Below are 22,069 nucleotides of genomic sequence, written 5' to 3' on the forward strand. Positions count from 1 at the left end.
GAGATTAAAGTCAGAATTCTGAGAAAAAAGTCAGAATTCTGAGAATAAAGTCAGAATTCTGAGAAAAAAGTCAGAATTCTGAGAATAAAGTCAGAATTCTGAGATTAAAGTCAGAATTCTGAGAAAAAAGTCAGAATTCTGAGATTAAAGTCAGAATTCTTTTTTTTTTTTTCCTGTGGCCCTAATCCTCTTCCGTAGAGAGAGGTACAGCAGTGTCTACAGCCATGTGTAAAACAGATGGAGTCACAGTTTGGATCTCCGTTTCAGCCAATGGTGTTGGAGATCTTGTGAAAATTGCTGGAATTATAAATGCAGAAAATCCCAGGAAGATTTTGATCCTCCATGCAATACCAACTAGGGCTGCCACGATTTGTCGACTAGTCACGATTACGTCGACTATCAAAATCGTCGACGACTGATTTAATAGTCGACGCGTCGTTTGAAGCTTTGTAAGATCCCAAAAGACGCAGGAATAAGTAGCAGGATTTAAGAGTGTAATAACGGACTGAAACAGAAGATGGCAGCACTGCATGTACAAGGATGCCAGCTGCCGTTAAACCCCGAAGAAGAAGAAGAAGCAGCTGTGTCCCAGAATTCATAGCGCGGCCCAGCTCAGTTTCCAACAATGGCGGCAGCTAGTTAGTTTTAATATTACTCTTATTATTCTTTCTGGGTCACAAAATAAACGTTTAACATATTTTCAGCCGAGAATGTAGCTGTGTAAACCTCAAATATCGGCTCAGTTTATCAGGACACCACATATTTTCAAAAGCGCTCTGACGTTTTCGGAGACGTCTGTTACCCACTAGCTCGATAGCGAGCCGGGGGCTAGGTCACTAGCACGGTGAGAACACCGGACTCCCCGCAAATTGTTTTCAAACCCACCGCCGTCTTTCGCTACTCAGGTTAAATATATATGAGTCACTTAGATAAATTAAAAATGTTATTGTTTGGCTTTTTTCAGTATTTTATTTGTTCCTGAGTAAATCGGTTTGTCTGAGATTAAAGTTATAGTTTTTACACAGCTGAATAAACGTCAAGCAGACAGCTGATTATCAGAAGTGTGAGATGCTGGAGAATATACTCCGTTGTCCTGTTATATTTTAGATAGCAAGGAGTTTATTAAACTTCACCGAAACAATCTGCAAATTTCATTAAAATTGAATAAACTATCATCTTGTCTTTATTTTTAGTTAGCACCTTAAAAGCTTAAAGCTGTAAGCTAATGATAGTTATATAAGAGCATATGCTGCATGGTGCAATAAGCTGTAGTTTTAGTCCAGTGGATGATGATCTGATTAGTCGACTAATCGCATAAATAATCGGTGACTAGTCGACTATCAAAATAATCGTTTGTGGCAGCCCTAATACCAACTAAAAAGTGCCTGAAGTGCCTTCATTTTTTTAGCATGAGAATAATCCCAAACACACTGCCAATGTAGTAAAAGCAAATCTGGATAGAAAAACACAGTGGAACACCAACATTCATCGATCGACCTCCTCAAGGCCTGGACCTGATTTTGATCTGAAATGGACCCAAACATCCAAAGAGCTTTTTTTCCTTATATATACTGCACTGCCACAAACAACTGTACATGTTTCACAAATAATTTCAATAGATGCTGCAACTTTTTCCTATCAAAATATAAAGAGATGAGAGTAGCTTGGGACGACGATCTGTTTTGCCTGGAATGAAAGAAAATAAACATACAAAACCGTAACAGGTTTATCTCCTTTTATTGACACATGCATATTGATGAGGGTGATACTTATTGTACACTGGTTTCCATAGGTCAGAAAGATTTCTATTTTAGTCCACAGTGTGGCAGCATGTTTATGAAAATGAGCATAGTTTGTGGGCAGTGAGAGAGGTGAAACATGATGCAATTTAAAGCTGTACAGTCCAAATGATCCACAATGGTGCATTCTCTCGTTATGCGGGGCGGACTCCTTTACGTCAGGAGTGTAAATCAATAAAAGCAGCTTTCTCTTCAGGAATCTGATGAGGCACTGCCACCGAGGTCTCCGTTCCTCTTTCTAAAATAATATCCCTCATGTTATCAGCACAATACAGTTCAGCCCCACCCTCAATGAAACACCGACCGATGGCTTTCGTTCTCCCAAGAAGAAATGATGATTGATTTTTGGACACAATATATTTTAGCACCTTTTAAATTTAATAGAACTGTGCTGCTCTTTTTAAATTTTAAGGGATGACATCTGCAGCACGTTGTTGCTTTATGCAATTATGAGTATTTTTATGATAGAACAGCCATGCCTGCCCTTACTAATGCACCAAACAACAGGCTCATTAGAATGTGAAAGCTTACAGATTAATCAGCTGTAGCCATGACTGCAATTCATGAAGAGAGAAAAGATGAGCTGCTCGGAGCAATAAAACACTTAAGTCTTAAAAAAAATCCAAAACAGAAACCTGTCTCAAAAGAAGTCTGAGCTTTTCTTTAAATTAAATTATCAAAAAACAGTCTTTTATGTGTTAAAAACACATGAACAACTAAAGCATTGTTACCAAAAACTGATTCGAACAGCTGAAGCCATCAGAATCAAAAAAGAAGTATGAAAACCAGCAGACAGTGTGCTCTGTGGGACTAAACTGTATTCTGAGTTTTGATTCCCCCAACCCAGTGACTCTGTGGTCTTATTTCTTTTTGGGTGCATTGGGTGTGTTGAATTTGAAAAAGATAATGTCCCCGTCCTCCACAATGTAGTTCCTGCCCTGTTGCCTGTACTTCCCAGCAGCCTGAGAGAGAAAGAAACAAGGGAAAAAAATTATAGTTGATATATTCCAGAATAATAACAGTTATTGATGGAAATTCAGCACATGCAGCAACTCAGGAATAATTGGGCTGGGGAAAAACAAACAAACAAAAACACCCAAAACAAAACAAAAGCTCACACCTTGGCTGCAGTTTCACTGCCCTCTTCTTTGAAGTCTGTGAACTTCATCACCTCGGCCATGATGAAGCCTTTCTCAAAGTCAGTATGGATCTTTCCAGCAGCCTGAGGAGCTTTTGTACCTTTCTGTGGGACCAAAGCACAACAGGACATGTTATAAATAAAATATGTATTTATTAAATGCATCACATTTAAGAAATTCTGCAAAAGTAACAATCTGCGCTCCTGATATCATCACAAAATGATGACAACTGTCAAAAATTTACTTCAGGGCTCTGTTTTGAACAAAGAAACAATAAAATTTCTATCAGTATTCAATTATAGAACTGTTGAAGACACCAAATGGCAAAAGCCAAAGTAATATAATATCACATATATTTAAAAATCTATGTCAGATGTTTCCATCACTCAGTTTTACAAGTCAGATCTTCACTGACTACTTAAATATAATAACGGAAAACAAAAGTGAAGCTGGTTGTCAGAAAAAAAATAACAAAAATGACGCAAAATGTTGGAATTTTAATACAAGCCAACATTCTAATCACAAATTAGGAAAAAAAAATAAATAAAAAAACATTGGAAAATTAAGCTTTCCAAAATATTCTTTGAATAAATTATTTTTTTATTTTTTAAACTCAGTGAAGATCTCTGAAATTCAAAACTATCAGAGTGGTTTATCTTCAATCACAAGAGTTAATTATGTATTTTTAAAAAGGTTACACACACACACACACACACACACACACACACACGTCAAAACACTCACCCTGATGGTCCACGCTCGCACCTCATCTGGTCCTGCTGTGAAGAAGTATTCCAGCTGCAGCGCTGCATAGCCGGTCTTTATTATTTTGGTCAAAACACTAGAAACACACAAACAAAACAAAACAAAAAATGGTTTGCAAATTCAATTTTTGCACAGGGTACGGACGTTTCAAAGCACATTAGTAAATAAGGACCAGTGCAAACTTTAATTAATTACTCAGTACTCAGTATTAAGTTGCCTGCAGCCATTTAATATCATTACAGCAGAAAGGTGCAACTAACAAAGAGTGATTAAAGGGTTAGTGAGCCATGAACTTGAAATCAAAGTTTGTAGTGTTGTTCAGTTTAAAGTTACCTCAAAGTGCCATGTCTTCCCCAATTATTCCTCTGATTGCAATACAGAGTTTGCCTAAATAAAACTGTTTTATGCATGCAACGTGTTGAGCCGTTCCTTACTACTACCCATGAATAAACCCTGCTGTGAAAGTTACAGCAGCACAAATTGTGCATTGCATTCTCACTGACATGTGCATGTATTCAGGGAGCAATGCATTTAAAGGCATCTACACATTTCTTCTGCCCTGCTGGAATTGCACCTACAATACCAGAGACTGCTTGCTTCACAGTACACCCATAAAGAAAGTACCCTTCAAGTTTAGCATGATATTAACAACTTAAAGACTAATGACCAAATACCTCTGTGTCTTCTGTTCCTCGCAGTATTTATTCCTCTCCTCCTCCTCCATGTCCTGCAATTTAAACTCCAAAGCTCCACTTAAAGGAATGACCATAGCGCCAGGATCATGAGCATCTACCCACTCCTTGATTTTTGCCAACCTGATGAACAACAGGCCGCAGGATGAGTCATTTCAAATGGCAAAGAAATGAGAGGACGGTAAGATTAATATATGCGACATGTAGACACACAGGGTGAAAGCAAACATACCACTTGTTCTTTTTCCTGATGTAATCTTTCTCTGAAAGATTAACCAGGTAGATCATGGGCTTGGAAGTCAGAAACAGGTACTTGTTCAGAACTTCAATCTGTGAAGAGTTAGAGATGAAGTTCTTTATGAAAAAGCCGTTTCAAATAGGGTCTCAGGGAGAAAAACTGTTTACACTGGAACACATCAGTACCTCTTTGTCATTCCAGTCATGGTAAAATCTGATGTGCTTCTTCTCTTCTACCACCCAGTTTTTTATTTTCAGCATGATATCCTGAAGCAAAAAGAAGCATGTGAAGCAGCATATACAGACCGATTTAATTCAGAATCAACAAAAGACAAAAAGTAAATGCTTCTACAAAAAAACCTTCACTTACATATTCAGGTTTTAGTTTTTTGTCACTTCCTCTGACAGCAGTCTTCTCCAGTTTGTCGATAATTGGACCGATCATTTCTTCGTCTTTTAGCCGCAACTCCTCGTGGATTATCTCGATGTCCCTCACCGGGTCAACGTTGCCCTCCACGTGGATGATATCCTCATCATCAAACGCACCTTAACACAAACAAGCGTCAGCAGATTGTCGGTGCAACGACATAGCTTGAAGAAAAAAAAATGCAAATACTTTCACTGGAGAAGTACAGCAACAGCAAGACTTAATAGATTGTTAATCAATTTAAAACATATTTTAAATTTTCAATTCTGCTAATTTATTTCTAAGCAAACTGATGTCCCCTTTCACTTTTTTGAAAAGTGAAACTAACAAATAAGTCAAGAGCCAATTATTTTGCCTTTTTATTTCATTTGCCTTCATTATTTATTGACTAATTGGTGAGAGGGAAACAAACAAAATTAATTGTTCTTTAGTCTCTCAAGATCTGCCTAACATTACCTTCGAATGACCACAAATTTCATTATACCAATTTATGAAACAGAATCATTGAGATATGGACACAAATGCAAAATCAGACAATGCTGGATAACACCTCTGGTCTTGGATATTAAAAAACAAAAAAACAAACAAACAAATGCAAACTGCTCAGATTTAATACACAGATTTCACTTCTAATATATAATATAACCCTGATAAAGATTCCTTCTTCTTTTTTTAATTTTAACTTAAATGTTCCCATCATAACCATTCATCCATCTTTATTCTCAACTGCTTATCCAGTTAAGGGTTCAGAATCAGAACACACCTTTAAACTGTAGATGGAAACAGTTTGGAACTAGGCTTCAATTCCCAGTCCTAGTCAAAGCCAAAAGTACACTGAGAAAAGTTCTTAAGATGGACCTATTACCCCATAAGACCTTTATTTCCAGCATGCCCTGACACCTGTGCTCTCTCTCAGCTGTTACTACACCGCAGCAACTGTAACTCACGAGTCATATGGAAGATCCCATCACAAGCACTGATGTTAGAGAGGAAGGCGTTTCCGAGTCCCTGTCCAGAATGAGCTCCCTTCACCAGACCAGCAATGTCCACAACATTCAGGAAAGCGGGAACCTTACTGAAGTGACAAGGAAGATCATCAGATGATGCAGATGTCCTTACATCTTCTAACCAGCTGTTGCAATACACACCTGGCAGGTTTGTGGTACTGGCAGAGGAAATCAAATCGCTCATCAGGAACGGGTACCCTGCTCTCATTTGGGTCAATTGTGCAGAAGGGGAAGTTTTCCGCAGCAGCTTGGCTTTTAGTCAGCACATTGAAAAATGTGGATTTCCTGCAACAACATTAAGAGAGAATGGTGACGCCTAACACTTTTTCCCACTCATTCAGCTAGGAAAAAATGCTATAAAATTTACATACCCAACATTAGGTAATCCCACTATTCCTATTTTTAGGGATGTTCCAAATCGTCCAATCAATGGAGGTTGCTTCGGAGCTTCTGTCTTCTTTGGAGGCATCTACGAGATTTAAAACAAGATGGTCAGATTAAGACACTCGTGTTGGGATACTAAAAAAAGCAGAGTTTTTTTTTTAACCAATTCCTCGGCTCTGCTGCATGTCAGCTGGCTCCACTAAAAACGTGTAGGGTCATATGCTCATTCAAACACAGCATGCTAACGCCAGCTAGTAGCTAACTGGAACCACTCCTAGCTAGCAGATGGGAAAATTTAAACCAGAATACATAGTCCTGTTTGTACCATCCGAACTTTACAAAGACACCAACATTTATTTGGCTAAGAAAACGTCTCTTTTGCTACCTTAAAACCTGCAGGCTACGTGCTGTCCACTCCTGATGCGTGTTCACACCGGCCGCTCTACTGGAAAGACAAGCTGGGGAGCAAAGCGGAAGTGTTTTGACGTAAGGGCTCTCTGATTGGTCGGGCGAAGAGCTGGAAATGCCACGACATAACTCAACTTGGACATATATTTTTTATTTTGCCCCAAATTATTTAATTTAAATGCACTTTTCTGCCTTTCTTTTGTTATACGATACGTGAGTCGTCTCGTGAGTATTTAAAATTACTCCGCGGTCTGTTTCACCGTGACGTGTGCGTAATGCGTTCAAGAACACGAAGTCAGTATGGCCAGAACCCATAAGAAAAGACTTTACTTCTGAACTAGCTTCGATAGAACTGGATATCTGAGGTAATTTCTTATTAAAATACGCTGGACAACAACAGAAAGGGGTCTACTTTTTCAAAATACAATGTCCTCAAATTAAGTGAATATAGGGAGCAGGTAGAAGAGAAGCCTGGAGAGGTTGAAGTATGCACTGGAGAGAAGAGGAATGAAAGACAGCAGAAGCAAGAAATGCTGGAGAGATGTCTCTCAGATATCCTAAGAATGCTTTGGTGTCCCAGTGGCTGGACAGAGAGAGGTCTGAGCTTCTCTGCTTAGCCTGTTCCCCACATGGATCAACTATCCATAGCAACAGAAAGTGCACAAGAAGTGAAGAAGAGGGCAGGCAAGGTGGAGGGAAGATGAGCGACAGGGGTGTTTTGTGACAAAACGACAGCAGAAAGATTTTCATGGACAAGATTATGAGTACATTAGATGAGTAGATCAGGTTGAGTGGATTGTAGAGGAATATAATGGACAAAGGACATGGAGCTGACAGGCAGGAGGAAAACAAAACCACCACAGCGAAGATTCACAAATGTTGTGGAGGATTTACAGTGTTGCTGTAACAAAGATTCTAGAATAGGATGAGATTGAGGCTGATGATCCACTGTGCTGACCCCTAAAGGGAGCAGCAGTGCTTATGACTGCGTGTAGCTGTTGCTGTAATTTATTAAAATAAAACCCAAACGTTTGTTTTTATATTGTTTGTAGTAAGCAAGCAATACTTTTCTTACTGGTGGAAGACATTAGTTTAATCAAATAATGTTCAATAATTAATGCTTTAACCAGTAACTCTGACAATTTTGATAATAACACAATTTAGGTGTGAAAAAAATGGAAGCACATCTTAAATACAAAGAGCACAGCATGGTCAAAGTATTTTTTTTTTTTTAATTTCTTATATACAAACAAAAGTGGACGTTCGATCAAGCAAAAACAAACTGAAAAAGAAACATGGCATTTAAAACTTAATGAGGGGCAAACTAGGCTCACGACAGTTTAACAAATCACCTACCAACAAAGAGCAAAATGAGAAAGTGTAAAACTGGCACAGAAAAATCCAGCTATGATACATAAAAACAAAACAAAAACTACTGAGAACATCCTAGCCTTTTTACAACCACTGACTGTGCTTTCAATTCATTTGATCACACTGAGTCTTCAAAAACAAAACAAAACAAAAAATTTTTTTTTTCCATTTTTCAGAAAAAAATAAACAAACCAAAAACGGATTCTTCGCACAGACTTGGTGCAGCATGATTCCCTGATGACTTTTTTGTGCTCAGGGAGAAATTTAGGGGGTTCTTTTGGATCAATTTTGTTAAACTTTTGATACACAAACAGATGCAGAGTTTTTAAACCACATACATAATATTGTCAGATTTAAAACAAAACACTGTCATCCAAACAGTAACACTTCTGTCGCCTCTTCTCTTGTTGCTCAGTAGTGACCTGTTTAAAAATACATAAAGTTTAGAGATTGAGTCAAATTGAAGGTTTTCTAAATAAACTAGTCTAATGGCAGAAACATGGTTTAAACATACGTGGTGAGTAGGATCGTGATCGAGAGCGATATCCTCTACTATAGTAAGGAGATGGAGATCTGCGCCTGTAGGATGAGGGGAGGAAAAAAAATTTAGTTACAGTTACTGACTAATTTGAGTCTTTATCAATCATGCATCATTATCAAATCTTCGTGATCAACACTGGGATACAAACGGTGCTGGAAAAAGCACCAACCTGTATGAACGGTACTCGCGGTCATCGTAACGATCGTAGTCACGATCGTAGCCTCTATCATAGCCTCTGTCGTAGCCCCTGTCGTAGTCCCTTGAGACACGACGTGATGAGCCACCGCCGCCGCCACCGCCGCCTCCTCCACCACCACCACCACCACCACCACTTAAAACAAATGATAGTGTGTCAATTTTGCTCAAGTAACCATATAACATCTCAAGCTCCCCAGTGGACAAGCACTCACTATGTGGGGCGTCCCATGTAGATTCCTGGAGTGGGAGTATGGGCTCGTTTGGTAATAGAGAAATCCACTCGGATCCTGCGTCCATCCAGCTCCATTCCATTAGCTCGCTCCTTGGCCTAAAATAAACACACACGCACAGTCAGAAGCAGACTAACTGAAATTGTTTGCATTGCAAATTGTTTCACTCTTCTGTAGACACTAAACAGCAGACTGGACGGACAAGACGAGCTGCATAATTAAACAAGTTTCACTTTCACATTTGTCTTTTATGCTATTTTACTTACTATTGTTCACCTTGTACAAAACCATGGATGTGCTCTTTGAAGTTTAGTTTGAACTAAAATAGCTTTTTAACAGCAAAGAGGTTAACTATATTAGGACAAATAAGCCAACTATTTTAAGTTTTTAAATACATATCCCTATGTTATTCTACTGACCTCCTTGGAGTCCTCGCAGTTCTCAAAGTAGACAAAGGCAAAGCCTCTGGATCGACGTGACTGCTGGTCATACACAATGTTGACGTCTGCCAACGGGCCATACTTAGAGAAAACCTCCCTTAGGTCCCTCTCAGTGGTATAGAGGCTCAAACCAAACACACCCAGACAGTTGTTGGGGTCTGGGTTGGCCTGTGAGCAGAAACGTTGATGTGTGGGGACAAAAAAAATAATTTAAGATGAGAAATTCATGATTGTGACATGTCAACATATCTCACAATGTCACACAAACACACACACCTTAAACTATACATCACACAGTCAACATTAAACTGTTTAATCTAAAAATTGATGACTCGCGTCTCCATAAACACCTTGAGTACAAGTTAACAAAGTAGCACCATACCCTGTTGCCAATGTGTCGGCGTCGATTCGACATGGGGGAGCGGCTGTGGCTCCTGCGCCGGCGGTACTCAGAGCTACGAGATCGGCTCCTGGAGCGGCGCCGGCGGGAACGAGAGCGGGAACGGGAGTGGTGTCTGCGTGAACTTCGATGGGATCGAGACCTGCAGACAAAAAAATAAATAAATCACAGGTGAGGGAAACCAAAATCTCACACGATTATCTTGTTATGTACCTTAAATCAGAAACCTGACTTACCTGGATTTAGATCTTGACCGAGATCTAGATCGGGACTGAGATTTGGATCTGGAATGATGGGAACCACCTCTGGAGCGCGCTGGTGAGCGGCTAGTGGATTTAGGTGAGCCTCCAGGGGATGCGCTCCGCGAGCCGGCCCGAGAGTCCTGAACAAACCAGACTGCAGATGTCAGAAACACTCTAAAGCCAAATGTACCAAAACAACAACACTACAGGGCCTGGAGGTGACACCGCTCACCACCTTCAATGCCCTTTTCAGAAAAAGTTCACCACATTTTCGCATTTAACAGGTTTGAGACTAAATATTGAGGAATTAGGTGAAATACTAAAGATATTTCAAGCAGATATTAAGAAATGTAGCTTAAATATTGACTGCACAAAAAGTTAATTAAAAATAAAGAATGGAGGAATTGACCAGTGATGTGGCTGATACAGAGAGGGAAAATCATGCATGCTATAGAGAAAAATAATAGGATGAAATAGAGTAATAACATAGCAGGCTGTTAGGAAATTACTCATACCCTGGAAAACTTCTCATCTTAACTTCATAACTTCTTTAACTTCATTACTTCATAACAACCCTTCATTTCTTCTTTCTTCCGTTTGAATATATGACTTCTTTTTTTCCTCCTCTTCCCCCTTTTACCATCTGCCATTACAACACTAGACGCGGGGACAGCTCTTGATCGCTTCTTTTTTCAGCATCTCTCCCATACATTAGCATGCATCAACACCATCAGCTTCAAACAACAATAACTTCACATCTGAAACGTCTTCCGCCTTTTTCTTTCTTCCAACCTCAACCTTAACAAAGAACAAACAAGGGTGATAAGGCATGTTGGTGTCTGTTAAAACCAGAAATTTAAAAAAATGAAAAGAAAAGGGAAAAAAACATCAAGAAAAACTAGGAAACATTATTATTAGGAATGAAAAGGTGCACTTTTTACGTTTAACTGGCCTTCATTGGGACTAAACTACAACTTACTCACAAACAGCTGAACGTTGAGGTAGCTAACTATTAACTGTACACATATGTTTGCTGCTGGCTAGTTATATTTTCAATAAGCAACGTTAGATAACAAGTAAATGAGAAAGTGAAAGCACCCGCGGCCAGGTGGCGGCCTCCTCTACCGACCGCTGCGCTTAGCAGGCCGCACGCTTTAGCTTAGCAAGCAAGCGCTAGCCCTCTTATTTTCACATAAACGCCCCAATAAACTTTAAGAATCTAAGTCTATAATTCACACAACGTGCTTAATATCCTTGTATAAACTCGACTTTTACTAATTTCGAGGCCTGTTTAAAAAGAAAATATAGCCGTTAAACAGATCTGCAAATGTAGCTAACAGCTTATTTCGTCCTAACGCTGATTGTCATGAATCGTGAACTCACCTGCTCCCTGAACTCTTTCTCGTTGTCGCTCATTATAAAATAACACGTTTAGCAAATGCGTTAAAAGATATTTAACGCTAAAATTGCTCTGAAGACTAATCTTACTGCTGCCTCTACCGAAAACGCGTACTGCTTTGACCTGAACAGAAACGGTCTGCGCCTAAGGAGGACGCTTTCCTCTTCTGGTTTGAGTTTCAAGTTAAAAGCGCCTAAGTCAAATATGCATAAATAAAGTTTAAAGAAATCATGTATATTTTGAGCGTATTCTTATAATTTTGATTAGATCCCTTAATCAATGGAATGTTGAACTGTATTTGGAAAAACAACTTCTTACAAAAGGGGGCAATAAAATCTAGCTAAATCTAAAAGAGCTAGCAAAATCTAATCGAAAAGAGGTTCCGATATAACGGAGTGACTATATTATATCCAATATATTTATTATGTGTCGGAGTAGATTTTCTATTTAAATTTGACTTGTTGACTTGTGTTTCTAAATTACCCTTTAAACTTTCCAGGTTTAATCCGATGATAAGCACAGTTTCAGTCCTCAGTTATCCTGTTTGTACTAACAGATGTATAAAATCCCTTTATTATTGCAACTTGGTGGAGAGAGGTATTTGGATTCAAAGGGGAATTTTCTTGAATATGATGTATTTACTGAGAAGTATTTTTTTGAAATGCAGTAATAAAAATAATTTTCAGTGTGTTTGATGATACCACAGAAGCTGTTGTTTTATATAAATGATATAGATTGTATGGAAATTAGATTTTCCACACATACAAATTGATAAGGGGCACATTTACATCCAAGCTCTCTCCTTCACCTTAAAAAGGAAAAATCTCTTTAAAGATCAACCTGAGCTCACTCTACCTATTATCACCTAAAGAGAAAACACTTCAGTCTTAATAAAATAATAATAATAATAACACTTGTTATTAAACTTTAAAACATGTTTTGGGATTGTAATCAAACTCGGACTTTTTGGTTAACAAATCAAAATCGGTTTCCTGAGAAATAATTTTTATTTATATTAAATTTGGTGTTATAATGATGGAAAGGAAAATAATTATTGTACAGCAGCTTTATTATTATGAACAAACAATTTATCAAACCACTGTTCTTAATATTCATGAATGAGATGATTAATTTTCATAAGACTTTAAAAAAATTTAAAAACCTAACATGCCTTGGACATTGCAAAAACACTATTTTGCGATTAGATCTCTGTATTTCTTTTTAATACTAACCTCCATTTTCCAGGCTTATATATTTGCAATACTTTTCCTAATATCCCTCAACACCTTTTCTTGTGGCTGATCCAGTCCACAGACACAGATTATTTGCCTTTATCTCACTTAATCTAATGATAAATCAATCAATACATAATTTAAAAAAAAAAGAAAAGGAGAAATACTTTATTTTAGCAAAAAAAAAAGAAAAAGAAAAAAGACATGAGCACAAACATGCATGTGTGTACAGTAGTTTGTCTTTTAAATGGAGTATACTATAATTCGAGTCTTTGTAACAGCCCTAAATAGCCTGCTGCAGTATACTTATTGAACAGATTCACAGCTCTAACAGCGCTTTATGGTAAATATGGAGAGACAACTATTAATACTCCAGTCATGAAGAAAAAAAAAAAAAACTATACACAGACACTCCAAAATACACTCATCCAGTCATAAATAATCGGGAATCATACATCTTGTCATTACGACAAGCACTCAATCATGCACGTTTTGTCAGACAAATGTCTGGAGGAGGTATTTTAATTGCCATTGTCTATATTTTTAGAAAAAGATTAAGTTTCACCCCAGTCATCTGCTGTCCACTCTGATCATAGCTGGGAGGGGTAAACTACACCTAGATTGTTGGGTTGTAAATAACAAATTTCCCAACTGAAGGGAAAAAAACAAAAACAAAAAAAACTATGCCGAGCTCAGTGTGAGAAGACTTAAGGCACTTCAAGCAGCACTTCAAACAATAAGGAAACACAATCAATAACAAGTCATTCAGTCAGTAGTGCCAAAGTTTCTTTAAGACACACACTTGTTACAAATACTGTCTCTAATTACAACTCAGAGAATACAAAATGTTTACATGTCCCTGACACGATAAGCAACAATTAACTCTTAAGACTAGTCTTTGTTACTCCAGATCTGGAGAGCGAGACTGGGTTAGATCTCAGTCGGTAAAGTCCACTTCTTTGGCCCATTTATTCTTCTCTTACTTCACATGTAGTCACTGTACACGAGAGGTTGTTCCCACTGACTCAGTCTCTTCTGGTAGGCCATTAACAATGGATGCGACCCTTCTATTCTATAGCAGCTTCTGATGAAGAATTTCCCAAATCATCAACTTCCTGAAGAGAGGCATGTGGCACTGTAAAGTAAGAAGCAGATGTTATTCGTATATCGTTTGTTATCTGTTCATATGTATATTTAAATTGGACTTTCATACATGGTTTCACACCAATTCACTGATATGCTGCAATGTGCCAAGAAAGGCAGGGATTTCAGAATACACACCTGTTTAAAGGTAAGGGGCTGTCCTCTTGCGATATAGTCAGCATATTTACAGGCAAAAACACCGCAGTCGCTTCCATTTTTCTGCTGGGGAATCTCCTACATGCATAATACAGAGTCATTAATTTCACTGTGAGGAATAACACATTTGAAGTGTTACTTCATTCATCACAGACTTACACTAGCTTTCAAGCTTCCAACAGTCCATTTGGTGCAGTCGAGCTCTCTACCCTTTTTTGCTTTGTGCTCCTCTATAAGGTAGAGTCTGAAAAATCAGCACAATTACATCATTTATAATGCTTCAGTAAAAACAAATCTATAGTGAAAACATGTCTAACGTAGCCAGTAAAATGGAGCTTAAGAGAAAATTGACGACTCACAGTAAAAGACTCGAGATGTCATCGTGTCTCCGGCCCATCGAGTCATAAGACTTCACTGTCTTTGACCGAAAATCTATCACCTGCAAAGAAAAAGGTGAGCGATTAAAATGTGCACTTCTGCTTCTCTGGAATAAAAACAGTGCAAACATTTGATTTGTGACAATGACTGGCAAAAATACTGATCACAGTTTAGATGTACAGAGTGAGCCTTTGCAATGTTACAGGTATTTTTAGGCAGAGCAAGTCAAAAACTGGTAGATCCAAAGTGACTCACAGCCAATGCCCAGTGGACGCCTAGATGCAGAGGGACCAGAATGAGGTCAAACGTGAAGAGGTCGACAGCTTTGGTCCAGCGCTTCACAGCAGCGTGTCCTCCAGCCTGCCCGCCTCCTCCACCCCTCAGCTTTGGGAAGAAGAAGGTGCTGAAGGAGTAGACTTTTAATCGCCCTGCTTCACCAGAGCTTCGCTCCATAATCAGGGAAAGGTAGAAGTTCATCACCTTGGTGGAGAACACAAAAATTGTAATATAAAACATGCCATACATAAACACTCATTAAAGACACACATTGAATAATCTGAGTCTACAGCTTTTTTTTAACAAAACATTTACAACAAAATAACATAAATTAGTATTTATACATGCAATTAATTAATAATATGCATACTGGTTGGTTTAACACTCTTTGGCATTAAGGTGATGTTCTTTCTCCTACCCTGTGTACAATTTATTTAGCTCTTAGAATTAAGGAATCCAATTTATATGGGTGATTTCGCCCTGGGCATTTGATTGTATGCAGATGATATTACCATACTGGTTGAGTCTGAAGATAATTTGTAAGACATTAAATGTATTAAACAGCTAGTGCTATAGATGATGGTCAGCTACAAACATAATTAAATAAGTAAGAATTTTAATTTTAGGGAAAAAAGGCACACTAAGAAGCAAGAAACCTCTGGCCTGTAACACTGGATCAGACACAAATATCTTGATGCATTTACGAACTATGAAGCTGCTAGATTTAGCTGACATGTTGGGTTTTTCTTAGGACACAAATGCATGATGCATGTGATAACTCTATATTAAATTATGCTGCAAAAAACAGGGATTTAAAGAATGCTGTGGAGCTCTTTGGTGTTTTTGAGGAAGCTGAACCACTACAGTATCTCTACAATGACATTTTAGTAGCAATGTGAATCAAATTTGAAGAAAGATAAACATATAAGACAAATACTTAAGATATTTTGTTAACGCCAAAATTGTGAAGATGTATTCAAATTATGCCAAACATCACTGTTGAACTCTAGGATGGCAAGAGGCTATGGGGATTATGAGAGGTTGAGAATGAATTACACCTTCTTTTGTACTGCCCCTATGATTAATAAAGAATATCTAGTTAGTCCACTGGCTCAGCTCCTTTGTCACTGGTGCCTTATAAGGCTGCCTGGCCTGGGCGTGATAAATAAAATTATGCGTCACACAATAAAAATCAAGCACTCACATTAACTAACAACAATTATCTAACAATTATGAAAACAAGAAAATCAAGGTAAATACAGACATGATTGTTTCCTCCATTGTTTTTGTGCAAAACTTGCTCTTGTCCTGTTTTTGACTTTTTGTGCTGTGTACTTTTTTGTGAAGTTTTCAAGAGCTTTTAGATTAAATAACTGTCTAAAATAACCATGAAATTTATTCTATTTAAAAACCTTTCCAGCATTTCTACTTTCTCACCTCATCGTTGAGCCAGCTGCCTTCTTGTAGTGTACCCAGGTCTCGCTGTGTGATGCGAAGTTTGAAAGCTGCACTCAGGACACGGTTGGGATCACTTTGAGCCAAAGCTCCACTCACCTCTGCTGCCATTTCCTACACACACACAGACAATATACACATTAAAAATAAATAAATAAATAATCTCAGCATAAAAAGTCCACATTAAACACAGACTCTTACCTTGGTCAGTCTGGGTATGTCTTCCTCACTGTGCCTTGTATGTGCAGAATGTGTGTCAGGCAGACCGACAGCAGGAGCGTCTCTGTCCACGAGGTTGAGGCGAGTAGCTACCTCTGTAGAAAGATCCAAATCTGCTGGATGTTTCTGCTGCAACACAGGTCAAGATTATGGACAGGACAGACTCATATCCATGCTGTGGCATGTCAGAGAAGAGGAGGAGTGACTACCTTTATATATCCAACAGGCTGTGGGTCCTCAAAGGGTCCACTAATTGGCTTACTAAAGGTGAAACTCCCCCTGCTGAAGACGAGTCGCATAAAAGAAGTTAAAGCAATCATTCCTCGTTATGCATGACGCAGTCGTTTAAATAAAAATAGCACCGCACCAACCTGTCGTTAGCCGCAGATGCATTTCTCCATGTAAATAGACTTGCAGCAGCTGTGAAATAAACCATAAACCATGAACAGAAGAGTCACTGCAACATGTTTACTGATCAATATGTATACATGCATTTAAACCTACTTTGGGTGAAGTGACTGTGTGATATGAAAGGCTTTATTTATTCTAATAATATATTACAAATAAACCAGAGATCAAACAGTCATGATTTAATCAACACACCATCCCCCCCAACTAAGTATCTGGACAATTCTGTGATTGTTAAAGTTGTTTTTTCAAGTAAAAACCACTTGTAACCTTACAAAAGAATTATATTCATTAATTGATATTTGATCATGTGTTATTGACAAAATTATTTATAGATTACAAAAAAGGGTGAAGTTAAACTAATAACAATCTGCAATTAGTTGTAATCGTCAACAATGAATAAAAACAAATCAGCTTTGTCTGTAATGGATAGCCGAGTGCCCCACCTATCTGTCCCGTCTTCCTGTGTACTGATTCAAAAGTTTTTACTGAAGCAGCAGTTTTGTGATCAACCTGTGACAACGGATCTCTGAGGATAAATACAAAATAAGCCACTTATTAGCTCATGGCCAATGGAAATATTAAAATGAAAAGAAAAAAAAAACACATAAAAATCAAAGCTAATACTAACTCTTGTGGTTTTGATTGGTTAAAAGGTAGTGGCTGGCTTTTGCTGTATTTCTCTGTCACCATCTCCAGCAGCCGCCTGTAGTGCTCCTTATTATTCTGCTTTATGGCCTGAAGACACCAAAAATATCAGAAATGAACGTGCAGAGGTTCATACTTTTAAAGTTTGATTATTGGCACTGTGAGGTGGGGAAAAGTGGAATTTAAGTATATTTTCATATATACAAATAACTGACTAATTTACCTCTTCCACAGTAAGACTGGGCTTGTAGCAGCGGTTGTGTCCAAAGCCATTGCATGTTGGGTCAGGATTAGCATTTCCCACCCTGAGCACAGGCCTTGAGGACAGCAGCTGGAGGGATCCTCTCCTCTCCCTGTCCTTTGCTCTGTCTGGAAGCCCTACAGGGAGCGTTGTCCCACTGGATTAAAATAAAAAGAGGGAGGTAGATTAGCATGGGACCCGTTTTCAATAGGTGGTAACATAAAAGAAAAAGAACAGCCTGAAGACTGCAAGCACAAAGGCTAAAAAAAAGGTACTGGATGACTTGTACTTTACATAAATCTCCAGTACTGAATCACTTGCCTGTATTTCCTCATTAAAGGAGGTAAAGAGCTCTGAAAAGGATTCTTTCCCTGACTCTCATTACCTCCAGCTACTGGTTTATCTTTGAAGAAAGAACATCAAAACAAATGACATTGGGTATAAGGATGAGATCATTCTGCACTGACAAGCTTGGTTGAAACACAGTGACGTGAGTATAATCATGAATTGTGCACTAAAAGGTCCATCTTCGCTTACCCATTCTCCATTCAGTACTGTTCAGCCATGAGGTGTGGAGCTCATCTATGCCCATTAGAGCGACAGGCTGGATCAACAGAGGAAATTCAATGGAATTACAGAGAGTTACACGGATAAATAAAGTTAGCTATGAAACTGTATGTATCCACATGGATAAAGCAGCACATGTAGTATGCATCACATCTCACAAAGAGACTCCCAAAAGACTTAAAGTGTTGTTTTGCCTAAATTAGCCATAATCGCTCCTCCATAAAGGTCCGAATCACTTGATGAGTTTGTTAACTTGTAGCTTTTCCCTGTGATTTGGTTTGTTTTCACATAGAAAATCTGAGTGAGCTCCAAGTGAACCAATATGCGTGACTACAAACCATGTGAGAATTTTCTGTCCTATTGGCCAGATGTGTCTGGGGTGGGAGCAACAAAAGTAAATACAGGAAGAAGGGCCTGTGTTCTGGATTATTTGACAACATGGAGACTTGACATTCATTTCACAGCTAGTTGCTAGCCTGTACAGACCCTCTGCACATCTATAGTACCTTGCTGCATCCCAGAATGCAAGGCTTATGGGACATTTTTTTTGTCTGTAAAGGTTCTCACACATCCAGGTCATCGTACTTCAAGGAGCTTGGAAAGAAGAGCCACCTCCATGGGACAAGACTCGGCTGTCTATCTACTGTACATCTAAAAGAAAAAGGTCACTCTTTCGAGGATGACAATGTTCACATTTTGGACAGAGAAGACAGATGGTTTGAAAGAGGAGTGAAAGAAGCCATTTACGTCCACTGTGAACGACCACCTTTGAACAGAGGCGGTTGCTTACGGCACCAACTGTCTGCCATCTATAATCCAGTTCTGAGATCCCTTCCCAGACGCCTTAACGCCTACTCACATCCTGGGCCATCTAACCTCAGGAAATCACATGACAGGGTGGGGTTAGGTTAGGTTTCACAATGACCTCACCCGAAACCTTGGCTGATTGTGACCTACACCCATCTTAACACCTTGAGTCGTCTGACTAGGTAGAGGATCATTGTCCCTCTTGGGGGACACTCCCACGGGGCTTACATCTGGGACTCTCCACCCTTTGACCCTAGAACTGAAGAAGCTTTTCGGATGAGAGGTGAAACATCTTGAAGCAACTTAAAGAAGTGTAGACGCTGTTCTTTCCAAGCTCCTTAGAGTAGCTGTGAAAACGCCCTAAGAAGTGGTGTGTGTCTACCTATCATTACACCTCAGCTTAGAACTCCCAGTCATTACAGTACTTGTCTATTCGATGAACTCTGATACACTGTAGCAAACAATACCAAATGTATGCGTCTGAAGCACAGACGGGGCACTCACCTGTGTTTCTTCATGAGATCTGGGCTTCTCACACCTCGTCAGTGATTTCCGCAGTCTGAGTAAACCTGCTACCCGAGCCACAGTCTTTTTCATGAAGCTGATGACGACATCTGAAAGACAGGACACCACAAATCACGATCACTGAATTCCACGTCAGGAAGCAAAAAATATTAAGCAGTTTTATATTCTAACAAACCTCTTTTGCGTCTTTTCACTTCGACTTGCTCACTCTGGCAAACACTCTCTGCAACATGCACGCTGTAATAACAGAAAATGGTTCGAAATGAGTGGTTTTCAAAAATACATAATCTTGCAAAGAGATTTTAAAAAAATAAATAAATAAATCTCACGCTACCAGCTGTGGCAACCTTTTGTGAATAAAAGCGCAGAGGAAATGTAGCTATTAATTATGAGGGGATTTCTTTTTGTGTTCTTCTTGAATTCTAACGAGGGTTTAACATCCATTAACCTGGAGGTAATTTGGCAATAGTTCCAAAGGCCATCGCAGATTTGGACAGCCCAAAGTGACGAGTTCAAACATCAATATATTTGCACAAAACCCAAAGATATGCACTTTCTATGAGATAAAGACACAATTTGCATCAACAAATGTTTGAGAAACTGAAACAAGGGTTTTGAATTTATTCATTAGCACTTTTATTTATATACCAGTGACCATACATATTAGCAATGATGCATTCATATAAAATGCAACCAATGCTATGTACACAGGAATTCTAGCTACAGCTAATTTGCAGGCATTGGCCCCAGTTAGGTTTTTAAGCCACAACCTGTCAGTACAATCATAAAAAAAACATAATGAAGAAAACAGCAAGAAAAGACCCATTTCTTGAGACAGACCTTTAACTGTAAAAGAGGACTGTATAAATCTTGTTCTGCATACTGGTAGCTTGGAGTGATCACTAACTACTCCCACTGTGGGAGGTGCTTTGCTGCTAAATTTTAAAATACTTTGACTAAATTACGCATTTACGTCCATTCACAAATTACAAAAATACATTTCAAGAAAAAAAATGTATCAAATTCTCAGAGTTTAACATATACTTTTTTCTACCAACAAAATTTACAATGATGCCACTGTATTTGTTTCTTTTCCAGTCTTTCTAGAGCTTGTTTGTGTACTGATAGTATATACAAACTGCTGACTGTGCTGCCTGAACCCAAACAAAACCATGCAGATATCATTGGGCGACCTTTACCAGCAGGCTTACAAAATCAGTTAAAATTACTCTCAAGTCTGCCGTGCTGTGCTACAGTAGCAAGCTACTGGATTTAAATAGGATTTTAAACAAAAATAAGTTAATATTGGAACGGTCATAATAGTTTGTTTTAGACTACTTCCGCTTTCGCTATGAGTGTACTTAATATTAAATGTGATGTGGGTGTCCACTGACACCGTTATAAACATACTGTCAGCAAACTTCAGTAAAATAGTTTTTTAAAATTCACCTGCTGTGAATAAACAAATTCCATCTAAAGTTAACTCAAAACTTAATGTTAGCTAGCTGGAAGGGTGAATGACTGCCCTCAACAATCCAAACAAATGATTAAATGGCCAACGAAGTGTGAACTATTTAGGACTGAAAAAAATATAGACCATTTTCAATCACCGACCTCTGGTAGTTCCGTTTAGCGGGTCTGCAGTGACTCTCCTGCCGCCAAGCTGCTGTTTTTACGCCTGGTCGCGTGGGTACCTCTGCGCTAACGCTACCTTTCCCAGGCCACTCCGTGGGGTTTTGCCCCGTAATGGGCTCAAACAGCGACGAGAATCCGCCAAGTATCCATCCATACATCCCAGACAAATACGAGAAAATTGTAACGACGTTTTCAATGCGGTCCAGGACTATTTCTCCACAGGCAAGATGTCAAACCGCAATCTACGACACACCGCCCACCATTAGCTTAGCTTAGCATTAGCGTCGCTGTGCTGAAACGCCAACAACGTCCGTCATTCCGTGTTGACGTTCTGCGAAGGGCAAACGTTTTACACACCAAAACAAAACGAGTGGGCGGTGTTCTAAAGTGTAAAGTCTAATGACGACAGATAAAATACTAAACATAAAGCATCGTGGCGGAGATAATAAACAAACGAACCCCTGATCACGGAGTGGCATCTTTGGCAGCTTTCTCATTAGGAGAGCAAGTGGGAGAAGTTAGAGCATGGATTTCTTTAGATTTCTTTAAAGATTGGTTTCATTTAATCTAAATCACAATTTCAGCGTTATTTACTTCTTACAAAGCTGACAGCAAACCTCTAGCATAGGTCCATTCTTTGTTACATAATACTAAATCAGCATACGGAAAAAAAAAAAAAAAAAAAAAATCCCAAATACCT

At 38.7% G+C, this 22,069-nt stretch overlaps 3 protein-coding genes across 4 annotated transcripts; all 3 read right to left on the reverse strand.

Annotated features, from left to right (window-relative positions):
* Window positions 1–1,721: 1,721 nt before the first annotated feature.
* Window positions 1,722–6,969, reverse strand: LOC147307067 (obg-like ATPase 1). Its single transcript, XM_086274555.1, has 11 exons — window positions 6,836–6,969; window positions 6,438–6,535; window positions 6,208–6,351; window positions 6,007–6,134; window positions 5,003–5,178; window positions 4,819–4,899; window positions 4,628–4,725; window positions 4,378–4,518; window positions 3,683–3,779; window positions 2,920–3,042; window positions 1,722–2,761 (listed from the first exon to the last, which is right to left on the reverse strand). The coding sequence occupies exons 2-11, from the start codon at window positions 6,533–6,535 to the stop codon at window positions 2,660–2,662; spliced, it is 1,188 nt and encodes a 395-aa protein (XP_086130681.1). The 5' UTR covers window positions 6,836–6,969; the 3' UTR covers window positions 1,722–2,659.
* A 1,428-nt stretch (window positions 6,970–8,397) lies between these two features.
* LOC147307068 (transformer-2 protein homolog alpha-like) lies at window positions 8,398–11,859 on the reverse strand. Its single transcript, XM_086274556.1, has 8 exons — window positions 11,664–11,859; window positions 10,275–10,420; window positions 10,021–10,180; window positions 9,618–9,806; window positions 9,181–9,296; window positions 8,940–9,101; window positions 8,744–8,808; window positions 8,398–8,651 (listed from the first exon to the last, which is right to left on the reverse strand). The coding sequence occupies exons 1-8, from the start codon at window positions 11,694–11,696 to the stop codon at window positions 8,641–8,643; spliced, it is 882 nt and encodes a 293-aa protein (XP_086130682.1). The 5' UTR covers window positions 11,697–11,859; the 3' UTR covers window positions 8,398–8,640.
* A 1,188-nt stretch (window positions 11,860–13,047) lies between these two features.
* Window positions 13,048–21,721, reverse strand: senp2 (SUMO specific peptidase 2). 2 transcript variants are annotated; one of them, XM_086275839.1, is made up of 17 exons: window positions 21,349–21,721; window positions 19,910–19,971; window positions 19,714–19,823; window positions 18,373–18,439; window positions 18,157–18,238; window positions 17,818–17,992; window positions 17,578–17,684; window positions 17,393–17,475; window positions 16,910–16,958; window positions 16,748–16,820; window positions 16,521–16,664; window positions 16,302–16,433; window positions 14,844–15,068; window positions 14,570–14,649; window positions 14,370–14,454; window positions 14,193–14,288; window positions 13,048–14,046 (listed from the first exon to the last, which is right to left on the reverse strand). In XM_086275839.1, exons 1-17 carry the CDS (start codon window positions 21,525–21,527, stop codon window positions 13,984–13,986), a joined length of 1,812 nt encoding a protein of 603 aa, XP_086131965.1. In that variant the 5' UTR covers window positions 21,528–21,721; the 3' UTR covers window positions 13,048–13,983. The 2 variants fall into 2 exon arrangements, with proteins under 2 accessions (XP_086131965.1, XP_086131964.1); XM_086275838.1 differs by having other exon boundaries at window positions 16,521–16,667; window positions 21,349–21,720.
* Window positions 21,722–22,069: the final 348 nt, after the last annotated feature.

Source organism: Aulonocara sp. 'chitande type north' Nkhata Bay, linkage group LG19 (assembly GCF_057382095.1).
Source record: "Aulonocara sp. 'chitande type north' Nkhata Bay isolate Kocher_YH1m ecotype deep benthic linkage group LG19, A_spYH_male_GT1.1, whole genome shotgun sequence".
Classification (NCBI taxonomy): domain Eukaryota; kingdom Metazoa; phylum Chordata; class Actinopteri; order Cichliformes; family Cichlidae; genus Aulonocara; species Aulonocara sp. 'chitande type north' Nkhata Bay.